General features: G+C 34.5%; 1 protein-coding gene across 2 annotated transcripts; it reads left to right on the top strand.

The window, feature by feature from the left end:
- Window positions 1-341: 341 nt before the first annotated feature.
- LOC113063265 (aquaporin-4-like) lies at window positions 342-8239 on the top strand. 2 transcript variants are annotated; one of them, XM_026233521.1, is made up of 5 exons: window positions 342-486; window positions 3009-3429; window positions 4022-4186; window positions 5356-5436; window positions 7215-8239. In XM_026233521.1, the coding sequence occupies exons 1-5, from the start codon at window positions 455-457 to the stop codon at window positions 7485-7487; spliced, it is 972 nt and encodes a 323-aa protein (XP_026089306.1). In that variant the 5' UTR covers window positions 342-454; the 3' UTR covers window positions 7488-8239. The 2 variants fall into 2 exon arrangements, with proteins under 2 accessions (XP_026089306.1, XP_026089307.1); XM_026233522.1 differs by lacking the exon at window positions 342-486 and adding an exon at window positions 1403-1614.
- Window positions 8240-11822: the final 3583 nt, after the last annotated feature.

The following is an 11822-nucleotide window of genomic DNA, read 5'->3' as shown; positions in this document are numbered from 1 at the left end:
AATCTTTAACTGCTTGACCTTTGATAATATTTCAGATTAAAACTAAAACACAGTATATGTTCACTGTGTGTGATGATAAGTATGGAAATTTATTAATTTCAGTGGTGGCAAATGCTTTACCCATTATCTATCGGGATTTGCTATATTGTAAATCCCGATAGATAGATAGATAGATAGATAGATAGACAGATAGATAGATAGATAGATAGATAGATAGATAGATAGATAGATAGATAGATAGACTACTCATATACTGTAATTATGCTGCGTGTGATACAATGAGGCGTGAGTTGTGTGAGACATGCCACTAGTTGTGTCAGTGCTGTCAGATCAGTTGTACCGACAGCTTCATATCCCTGTGCTGTGGTCTCTCAGCTCTGATTTGGCTGAGAAGAGCTGGTAACACGACACTGAGAGAGAAGCACACTGAGCTGCCAGTCTGTCTGTGGAAGGAATGACAAGCTGTGGAGCCCTGGACAGGTTCAGGTGAGTTCAAGAGTATCTATAGATACTCCCATGATCACTAGCATGACACTATTGTACTATATGTTTGTCTGGTTGGTTTATTTGTACAGTCTGTATTATGAACACAGCTTATCATTATTACTTTCAAAAATATTTTCAAATGTAAAATTGAATTAAAAAAAATGGCCTAATGGCCAAAGGGTTTACTTTCAAACAATTTTCACTCAGAAATGGCTAGTCAATTTCAGAAATAATTACATAGAAATTAAGAAATATTCACATTAAATTAAACATAAAAGATTGAAATAGAATTTTCTTGTAAAACATACGCCAATAAAATTCTAAAAGAAAACATTTTTTTACAGTGTATATGAATAAAAATAAATTTGAAGAATAGCCTGTGCTTGGTCTGATCTCTTTTCAAATAAATTGTATTGATGAAGAAATTTTATAAACTTAATTATAAGCTGTTGTTTAGAAGCTTGAAACGTTATAATACATAATTAAATAGAAATGGTTAAGTGAGGTTCACAAACAGGTCCCTTCATAAATCAAAGATAAATAAGGATTATTTTATTTATTCATTCATTTATCAGACGCTTTTATCCAATTATGGATTATTACATATAAATATACCTAGAGATTGTGAAATGTCATCATATGAAATGTCATATGCAAGTTCCTCATTATACTCATCAATTACTGTTTGAAATCTAGTAGCGTGTTTTTAGTTATTTTATATTGCCGTCGTTGTTTCTGTGAATGTACTATAGTAATAAATTCATAAACTAGTATTTATTTATTATTTTAAAGTGCGTATTGCGTCAGTCGACCTGTTTCTCATGCACCGTTCAGGGAATGAAATGTTGTGAGAGAAGCACGACGCAAAGGCATGTTCCAGCTATAATTAAAGCTGTCGTTTTCATTGAACTTGATCAGAGCACCGGGGAAACGCGTGTGTGTGTGTGAATCGGAGGGGAGGAGATGCTGAACACATATTGATCGTTAAGAGAGCGCGAGATTAGTAACACATCATCACGCGGTCCTATGCTTTAAAACTGTTTTGAGGTCGACTTCTCCCTCTGAGAGGATGCTTGTTCAGGGATGAGAAAGGGTCTCGGTTCCGAACAGAAGTTGTGACTTTATTCGGTAAGTTTGTCGAATTTGGCTCTTGACAGTGATGTTTCTGTTTTTCTAGCACACGGGGTTAAATGTTCACATTATTATGAACATTTATATTATATTATATTATATTATATTATATTATATTATATTATATTATATTATATTATATTATATTATATTATATTATATAACACTAAACCACGAGATATTTTAATCTTTCTTCATAATGTGTATAGTATTGCTAATGATATGTACATTGTTTGTATATGCATGTTTCTGATGTATACTGAACAGCTGCTGTATGGTTAATAATACATCCACTTTGTTTATGACTCTTTCTGGAATTTTTCTGAGCCTGTGCTCTATGGAATGTTTGTAAGGAAACTGAGGCCACTCTAATTGGATGAATTTCCAGTTGGAAGGAGCGCACAGATTAACTGCATGAAGAGACACTTTAAAACCATGCAGATAGAGATAAGACACTATTACAATCTTTTATAGTAAATAATAGATGATTTAAAATAGTTTACCTGTATGTTTTTTTTTCTCTCTTTTGTATATTATCGCTCAATAAATGCAATAATCTTTTGTTTTTAAAAGAAAGATATGACATAAAATCTAGAAAAAAAAGGTCAGATACTACACTGTTAAGTCAAATAAGTAAATTTGTGACAGTGACCATGCAACTCTTTGTACAGATGGTCAGAAGCACAAGATGCTCTTTCGATCTAAAATCATGCTGGATCATATAATCATCATGTTTACAAAGTTGTGGATTTTATGCGGCTCAAATGCTGCTGTCATTAAAGCAAAAGAGAGACAAACCAAATACTGAAATTCAGTTTTGTAAACCCAGACATAATGTATTTTTTATGTAGTTCACATAGTTGATAACAAATAATAGAATATATTTTCTCTCTTTTTGTGTTTACATATATATATATATGTGTGTGTGTGTGTGTGTGTGTGTGTGTGTGTGTGTGTGTGTGTGTGTGTGTGTATATATATATATATATATATATATATATATATATATATATATATAGTATGGTACAAAATAATCTTATTTAAATAGTTTTGTTATTATATAAAAACATTTTGTCATGTAAATTACACTACAGTTTGTAAGTAATCTACCCAGCATTGCACATATAATTTGTTTTGGGGAAAAAAATGCGTTTTATATATATATATATATATATATATATATATATATATATATATATATATATATATATACATATATATATATACATATATATATATATATATATATATATATATATATATATATATATATATATATATATATATATATATACATACATATATATAAAATTTATTTTTATTTTTTTTCATGCAAAGGAGAAGCATTTTTACTCATGGTTTATATATACTCTCTTTTTTGTTCCTTTAAGGAGTTGTGGTTCATCTTGCTCATGCAATACCAGTATCATGGCAGCCTTCAAGGGTGTGTGGACTCAGGAATTCTGGCGAGCTGTTTCAGGGGAGTTTTTAGCCATGATAATATTCGTACTGCTCAGTTTGGGCTCCACCATCAACTGGGCAGCAACACAGGAGAAGCCTCCGCCCGCTGACCTTGTCCTGATCTCTCTTTGCTTTGGTTTATCCATTGCAACCCTCGTCCAGTGTTTTGGGCACATCAGCGGTGCCCACATCAATCCGGCCGTCACCACGGCGATGGTTGCTACTCGGAAGCTGAGTCTGGCAAAGGGAGTGTTTTATTTGTTGGCGCAGTGTTTTGGGGCAGTGGTGGGGGCGGCCATCTTGTACGGAGTGACACCAGCATCAGTCAGAGGAGGAATGGGAGTGACTTCTGTGAGTATTTTATTTGACTGTTACTTTAAACTGCTTTAAGTGCTGTCGCTGCTGAACACGACTCAAATCTGACACACATCATATTTTCGCATAACTCTTAACCTTTTCTGACCCACTTGAGGTTTAAAGTCTCTATTATTGAGACTATTGATGAGTTAAATCAGGAGTTGTTCTGTTGTTCTACTGAACTTGTTGCGAGTAGTGCTTGCTTCAAAGTCTTCCATTTGATGTGGTCGTAAAGAGGTTTTGCATCCAAATAAACACAATTCTTGTTGAGAAAAAAAAAGAGACAGAAGCAGCAGTTGTGAGTGGGGTGGCCAATCCTAGCTCCGCCCCTGCATTAGTTGCGTAAAATATTTTTAACACATTTAAATGAAAAAGATGTATTGCATCTGTTAACACGTTAATTTTGATAGCACTAGATTAAGCTCTTTACAAAAGCACACAATAACCTAAATTAAGCATTAGTGAGACTTCTAAAATGTTTAATTGGTAGGGGCCTCCAGGAGAATAATTGGGAAAAACACTGGTTTAGAGCAAGAAGTTCACGCTCGCATTAAATATCTCACTATCTCACTATCGCCTCCTGCAGGTCAATGCTGAAATCTCCACTGGTCATGCATTTGTGATAGAGCTCATAATCACTTTTGAGCTTGTCTTCACTGTCTTTGCCACCTGCGACCCCAAACGCAATGATCTCAAAGGTTCAGCAGCACTGGCTATTGGTCTGTCGGTGTGCATCGGCCATCTGTTTGCTGTGAGTATTTACTGATTTGCACCATTAGAAAACAGGTTATTAGTTGTGTAAAATCCCATTGCTAGACAATTCAGGTGCTTTTCAAGGCATGTTTCTAGTGAGCGCGTTTAACAATATGGAGATAATATTTTCAATCCTGCACTAATCAGTACTTGAAGATCTTTATCCTATAAAGTTTATCCTCTTGAGGTGTATCTGCTTAGCTCTCCTTTGGAGAATTTGTATCCTAGCTACAATCCCAAGTGATGGTGTTATTTCCATGCCAATAGTCCCAGCAGAATCTGCAGATGAGGCGTTTATAGAAAAGCTCATTTGTGTTGCTAAGGATGTTGGCATGAGAGCGGGATGCCCTCTACATGCCCTCATGTATTTAGGCCTGGCACTGGTACAAACACTATTGAAGACCCTTTAGAGCAGATTTATGATTTAAAAAGCCAAACCCCTGCCACTCAGCTCACTCGTTCTTCTTATCTTTTCATGCTTCATCTTCTCTCACATTGTTTCTTTGCATCTCTTCTCAACCCCAGGCCAGGTCGATTGTTTATTACAGTGGCGTTTCTGAAATTGAATGCCCTATCACGTTAGAAAATAATGTAGCGCCTACACAAAACTTAACACAAACAAATGTGAGATAAAAACAAAACAAGTAACAATGCCATTTTAACCTATTTCTCATTACGTTTTATTGAGTGTCGGGCACCAGGTAAGCTACCAAGTAAGTTTACTAAATAAGAAAATCCATACATATGGAGCTGGTTATGAGATGTAAACATAAAAATGTATTAGTTTACAATTCATGCACAATGGTAATAGTCTTTTGAGGCCATAACATAGTATTTTGCAAGAAACCACACAAAATAATAATAAAATTCCTTACATTTATATAGTGTTTTTCTATGCACTCAAAGCACTTGACATAGTCAGGATGTATCTCCTCATCCACCACCAGTGTGCAGCTTCCACCTGCCTATGACCTATGAAGTCATTATTAATCATCAATCTGCCCCATAATCATAATTTGTGTAAAAAGGAATAGGTTTATATCTACTGATAATGGCAATTAATCCTAAGTACTTTCTGGAGTTCTGGAACATTTTTCCATTGAGCCTATGTTTCAGAATTCATTTAAGTTCATAACATGTGTAATCATTTTTGTGTGTTTGTTTCAGATCCCATACACTGGAGCCAGTATGAATCCAGCTCGCTCTTTTGGGCCTGCAGTCATCATGGCAAAATGGCAGGACCACTGGGTAAAATTTAGAAGCAGAACATTTCAAATCCACTGTGTGTAGAAAAACAATGCAAAGACTCATACAGTTCTTGCTACAGTAATTCCTGCAATGATATTTATATACACAAAGACTGAAGGTCATCTTGAAGGTCACAAAAATTTGATTCAAGGACAAAACTTATTTAAGGAAATGTTGGCTTTGTTTCACTCTTGCAAAGTAGACTGAACTATATTTGGAACAACAAGGCATTTATCTCTGGCCGACCACAGACCTTTGGCATAAAGCTTGAAATACTGCCTTAATTCATTTTGAATATCTAAGTATATCATAACAATTCTTGAACTGCTCTGTAATCCCGATCCTGCTGCTGTACTGAATATCAGAAAGGTTGTGATTACCAGTGCCCAGTGCATATACTGCAGATCTCTTGCTTAAGTGTTTAAATCTCATTCTGCTTGCACAGCAGTCAACATTGCATTGCAGTCAGAAACCAGACAGATGTGGCATTCAACATAACGCCGGGACATGACACTGGTTGGTGTGCTCCCTACATGAACATATGAGCGTTATGTATCATCATGAGTGGTGCATCTGAGTGACTGCTGCTGTCATCACGTTTGATACAGGGTCTCCTCACTGGCGCTGTAACATTAGAGAGGTCAAAACATTTCTGTCATGCAGTGTTTACCGCACTTGCAGAATGCTATACACAGTGCCCTTTTCAATTAGTTGGTGTGAGTTACATCAGTGAAAGATCTTAGAGATTTTGAATGAAAGAAATACATCAAGGGTGAAGCCACATGAAGGCCAAAATGGTACTGTTACATTACTGAGAGGTGCTGGTGATCATTATACTGTATATATAATAGTTTGGAAATAATGAGATAAAGCAAATGATCTACAAGCATTTTTTGGCTCAGGTTTTCACAGCGCTGTCCAGGTTTTTGAAGGGTAAACATGTCCGTCCTGCACTATGCAGTGGGTGGCCCCCACTTCTATTTCTGTCATCACAGCAGCCAGAAATCCAGTTCTGGCCTCCAGTTTTCAGTATCCTTTTCATACTGATAACATGTATTTATCAGGGAAAGACATAATTTATACTGCAATATTTACAAAAAAATTCAGAGATTTAAAATAACTAATACACAGTTGGGCCCAGAAGGAAAATGTTTCTGTTTTCTCATTTTTAATTAAATACATTTTTCATAGCAAAATTATATTACTGTAATAATTTGAGTTTATTTAATTTAAATTTAATTCAAATTTAATTAATTTAGAAAATCTGAATCTTAAATCAGAATATTAGTGCAGAATCTTTAATATTTCTTAATTATTTTTGCCTAATAACCTTTCTTAATTTTTTCCAAAAAAAATTTCAAACTAAAATGTCAATTTGAGTGAAAATTTTAATTTAATTTAATTTAATTTAATTTGAATAAATCTCATTTAAATCTTAAATATTATAAGCAAAATCTGAAATCATTGTTATTAACATTTTATACAATTTCTTGATATTTTTTTAAAATACAATAACAATTAGAGTAAAAGATTTAATTGATCATTATTCATTTAATTAACAGAAATAATTAATTACAGAAGTTAAAATAAATTATTAACATAAATTATAAAATAAATTTAATTAAATAAATGATAGTTATAAGTTATATACTGGTCCAGATTTTGATTAAATTTTTTCCATTTAAATGAAAATAAATCAAAAATTTCATTGTAGTGTCAGTGTTTTTTTTTTTTTTTTTTTAAACCAGATATATTGTTTTTCTTTCTCTATCTTTTAGGTGTACTGGGTGGGCCCTTTAATAGGGGGCATCCTGGCTGCAGCTGTGTACGAATATCTATTCTGTCCTGACCCTGACCTGAAGCAGCGCTATGCTGACGTCCTCTCCAAAAGCCCCTTTCAAACTGACACGTATCGGGTGGTGGACACAGATTCGTACCCCAGAGATCAAGCTCAGTTCATGGCCAAGCAGGCGGCGTTCAGAGTGCTGGACCTGGAGAGGCCAGAGAAGAAAGAGAGGGAGCTGGCTGGAGAGGTGCTGTCGTCGGTATGACTAGTGAGAGGCACTGAGGAGGAACAGCACAGCACTTCCAACATTAATGAGCTCAAAGAGACAGATCTGATCTAGAGTCACACTGCTTTTGTGTACAGAGCCTCTACTGAATGACTCACAACACTTGGCTTTAATCATTAATGAGCTATGAACCACCGAATGGTCTCGCTTAAAACGCTCTTCATTGTATGCCAGTCACAGGCCATAAACCTTGTGTCCAATAGAACCCACTTTGAAGATTTTAGTCAGTCGATGAACATCCTTTAGCAGATGTACCTCATGGACTACTGAATCAGTAACTAAGTGGGATTCTCACATCTAAGCAAATGTAACACTTTTGTTTGGTCCACGGATTTTGAGATTAGATCATCACCATAGTAATGCAGATCATTTTCTTTCTCAGTGCACTCTCTATGAATTAACCCTTTCTGTCCTCATGGTCTCCCTTTTAAATCTAATGTTGTTTTTCTATATATAAGTTTTTTGTTGTTGTTTGTTTCTTTGAGGTTACTAGTGTTATGTATTTGAATGTTGCTGTCAGAAATCTGTGCAAAAGTGCAACCCATGAATGAGTTTTATTTTCTGTTTGAGCCGATAATGCATGATTTATCCACTTATAATTTTACTTGCCATTTTCCCCTTTTAAATCTGATGTTGTTTTGAGTATTTCCCTATTTCAGATTTTATAATGTTATGTATTTTAATGTTTCTATCAAACAATTGCAACCCTGTGTGTTTTTTTTATATTTTATTTTTTATTATATATATCCACCTTTACTTATACATGAGAAAACCTAATCAGTGATTTTTTTTTTTTAACTAATGTTTGAGATTCATTTTCTTTTAAGTGTTCAGAAGTATATTTTTTGATTGATACACGTCACAATCAAGAATAATCACATTCTCAGTTCTTTCATATTAATAGCCAATTTGTTAATAAAAGTATGTTATTTTAAGCTTTTTATTTTACTAATGTGTTTGATCCATAAAATTAAGTAATCATGTATATAGATTTTTCCATAATTATTTGAAAATGGGATATATATATATATATATATTAAATAAACAATTTAACAATATTAAATAAAGGGAATGTGTTTTTTTTTTTTTTTTTTTTTTTTTTTTTTTTTTGTGCCCATTCCACCCTCGAGAGTTAAATATAAAGAGCTTCTATAATTCTTGTTTGCATTTACATCTCTTTACCAGCAGAGGGCAGCACACCCTTAAATTGCGTCGTTACCCCGAAGCTCCAACATTGCCGATTTGTTTATCTGTCAGTAAAAAAAAGAAAAAAATGCCAGATTTCTGCTGATATTGTTTCAGGGAGTGTTTAGCTCTTCTCTCTGGTGAGTGGTCAAACCAAGACTCTTGCAGAATGCAGCAGACATGCAGTTTGCGAAGTCGTTCACCTTCTGCTGGCCTTGTTCACTTTTATAACTCTCCCTTACTTTCACTTCCTGGAGCATGAGTTTGTACGTGTATGTGATCATGCAAATTCCTGAATTCTTGTTTGCATAATTTTGATTTTTTTTTATTTATTTTTTTTTTTTATGTTAAGACCTTAAAAAAATCATACAAATTTTAATGGAAATTTCTGTTAAATATAATTATTAAAATGTATTGCCAATCATTTATTATTTCTATTTGCAATGTTTTATTATTTATTTTTTAACTATTTGATAAATCCTCTTAATTCATTGGTTAAAAGGAGCAGGAATTCTACTCTCAAGTCAAGTCACCTTATTTATATAGCACTTTAAACAAAATATATTGCGTCAAAGCAACTGAACAACATTCATTAGGCAAACAAGGTGTCAATAATGCAAAATGCTGTATATGTGTATAAATCAGAATGGGTGGGAGTGAGGAAGAGTGAGCACTGTTTATATTTTTATTTATAATTAAGAAGGAAGGGGGTTAATCCCAAGGCTTTGACTGAAGCAGACCCTCCCTCAGCTATTTATGGAAATTTAAGTCTTAATTGCTCCATTTAAATTAATTGGAGAATGAAAAAAACTCAGCAGTTAGTCTGTTAAAATATTTATTTTCCCATGTGACTACAAAGGAGATTCTCCATCATAATGCATATAGAAAGCTACCCCGACGACTGACTAGCAGCATCAAAGCCTTTTTGAATGAGTGTGCATTAATCCAACTACACAGACTTCACAGACTTCAAGTCATTACAGACATTCAACTCCAAAACAAGTGATGAACAAATGAAAACTGCCAAAGCAGAGTCAGTCATTTAGACCGATGCATTCATAAGAAACACACACAAAGCATACATGTGTATGCACATGCACACAGGCACAAAAGTTTGATGCAGTGACAGCTGAAGCCAGGACCAGAGGCTAAACACAATCAACAATCTGACGATGAATATTCATGCAAGCTCACACTGTGGTTTTGTGTAATATTAAGCAGCCCTATGAATATTCCTGGAGACAAATTACAGTGATGGGCTGTGTGTGGAAGGTTGTGTCTACATCTTAAAGAATGACACTCTCTGATCTTCCTGATTGTAACTAACCATGGTTTGAGTGTTAAATAGTCTGAGGACTTGATTTAAATAAAGAGGCCTTCTCCCGCACAACTTACTGTACTGTCCTTTCTGGAAAGTCTCTTTGAGTGACAGAAAACATAAATAAACAAATCAGATATACAGTAACATTATGAGGGCCTGTCTCAAGTCCTGAGGATGTTATTTCATAACTGATTTTGTTAGTTATTTATATTTAGCTCACTCTCTTTGGACATGTCACCTCAACTGAGCTTTTATATTCTATGTGTCATGTTAGAAAAATATTTATTTTTTATTATTTTTATTTATTTTACCTTGTGGGCTGACAAAAAGTCACATAACGCAGTAGGGCTGTCAAATTGATTAATCGTGAATAATCTCTTAGAAAATAAAACCTTGTGTTGATATATTTGTGTGTAATCATGTATATGTAAATACACAAACATACATTTAATTAAGAAATATATTTATATATATATATATTATATATATATAATATATATATACAGTATATACAGTACAATATATACACACATCATTTAAACAAACTTTTATTTTGTATGCGATTAATAACGATTGATCGATTTGACATCCAGATGGCTGCAAATAATAAACTGTTAGGAGTTCTGCCAAATAATAGTTGATTAACCTATTTGTTGTTGTTGTTGTTTTTGTTGTTGTTGTTGTTGTGTGTGTGTGTGTGTGTGTGTGTGTGTAGGCTATATATTAGGTTGAAAACAGGTGAGAACAAGGCTGTGAGTTTTCGGATGACACAAACTGTAAAAGTATTAACTTAATCAAGATCGAAGCTGAATGAGACTATACGATCCATCTTTTAACTGTCCAGGGGTGCATTTCCCAAAACCATGGTTGCTAACCTGTTTTGCAACCACTGCAACCAACAAAGTTGCTAACTTAGTTGCCAACTATGGTTTTGGGAAACGCACCCCAGACTTGTTTCACTGATATTTTGGCAGGAAGTGAGATTCGATGTGTTTTATTCCTAATTTTAAAAGTGGTTAAAATGTAATCTGTTGCGTGTTTTTATTTTAAAATGGATTGGAACGCGGCTCAGTCTTTTAGAATTGAAATCCGTTTTATTATTAATGTTTTAAAATTACCCAAAAACAATTCCATTTGCATTCTTACCTTATCATGTCAACCTCAGGGATTTATATCCCTTCAAATACACACATATTCACGCGTCTCTCGCAGGCACGCGCGCACATTATGCATCACACCATGCGGAAACTCCGAGAAATAGCCCTTACTTAGGGAATTTTGAATTTTAAATGGCAAATCAAGCATTTAACACTTTCACCCTTCTAATAATTTATACAATAAACAGGAGCCTAAGTCACTTCCTTAATAATTTAGACATAAGCTAATGTTGATTTATTCAGCAGGGCTAGTGCCAGCAGGAGACCCGGAGGAGCTGAAATGTGTATTAAAGTAGGACAGAGGCAGCCGGCGCCATAATAACATTTGGATAATTTTATTATGGCTCACGGCTCAGTTCATTTCCCCTTCTGCTCGCTGCATGAAATTGTTTGATTCTCACAGTGCCTGGAGTAAACTGAGAAGGTGCCACACGCGCGCATAAACATATGCAAACACACTTTTTCGTGCAGTTCGCTGCACACCGCTCTCATACCTTCTCACTCTTTGCCATGCGATCCTGACACACACGTTCAAGCCTCTCTCAAACACACACATCAATGGTTCTCGCGGCTCTGACTGACACGCAGAGAACAGGCAGATAAATGATGTGTCTCATCACCAGAAATGCAGAAGAGTGGCAACACTTTCAA

The sequence above is a fragment of the Carassius auratus genome, chromosome 45, assembly GCF_003368295.1.
Source record: "Carassius auratus strain Wakin chromosome 45, ASM336829v1, whole genome shotgun sequence".
Lineage (NCBI taxonomy): Eukaryota > Metazoa > Chordata > Actinopteri > Cypriniformes > Cyprinidae > Carassius > Carassius auratus.
Note: the sequence above shows the minus strand (reverse complement) of the source record. Positions and strands in the feature narration are given on the sequence as shown.